Consider the following 375-nt stretch of genomic DNA (forward strand, 5'->3'; position numbering starts at 1 on the left):
GCCACCGCAGATCAGGTGACCGTCGCCCTCGCCCAAGCTCCGCCCCGCGCCACCATTGGTCAGCATGCAGGCCTGTGGCCAGGACTTCAAAAGATTGAAGGAAGCGCATGCCACTCACGGCCGCTCCTTTTCCCTGATTGGCCAAACGCTTCTCACGGCGCGCACGCTCCTTGTAGGACAGGGACAGACTGGAGCCCTGTCAGTTTCCACTACCACCCAGCAGATACAGCTGGCACTGACAGGATAGGACGGGCGGGGCGGGGCGGGCTCCGCTCCACAGGTCCCCACACCCAAGGCTTCGCCCAGGTTTCATCTTCTGCTTAAAATTGCAAGCGGTAGTGAAGACCTGGGGCGGGGTGGGGGGAGGGGGCTCGG

At 63.5% G+C, this 375-nt stretch overlaps 1 protein-coding gene across 1 annotated transcript in view; it reads right to left on the reverse strand.

The window, feature by feature from the left end:
* ATP6AP1 (ATPase, H+ transporting, lysosomal accessory protein 1) overlaps window positions 1-66 on the reverse strand; it is a 12,033-nt gene extending 11,967 nt beyond the window's left edge. The window contains exon 1 of the mRNA XM_006754785.2: window positions 6-66. Coding sequence (XP_006754848.2) covers window positions 6-66 — 61 coding nt within the window. The remainder of the gene's footprint in view (window positions 1-5) is intronic.
* Window positions 67-375: the final 309 nt, after the last annotated feature.

Source organism: Myotis davidii, unplaced genomic scaffold, assembly GCF_000327345.1.
Source record: "Myotis davidii unplaced genomic scaffold, ASM32734v1 scaffold2573, whole genome shotgun sequence".
In the NCBI taxonomy this organism is placed as follows: Eukaryota; Metazoa; Chordata; class Mammalia; order Chiroptera; family Vespertilionidae; genus Myotis; species Myotis davidii.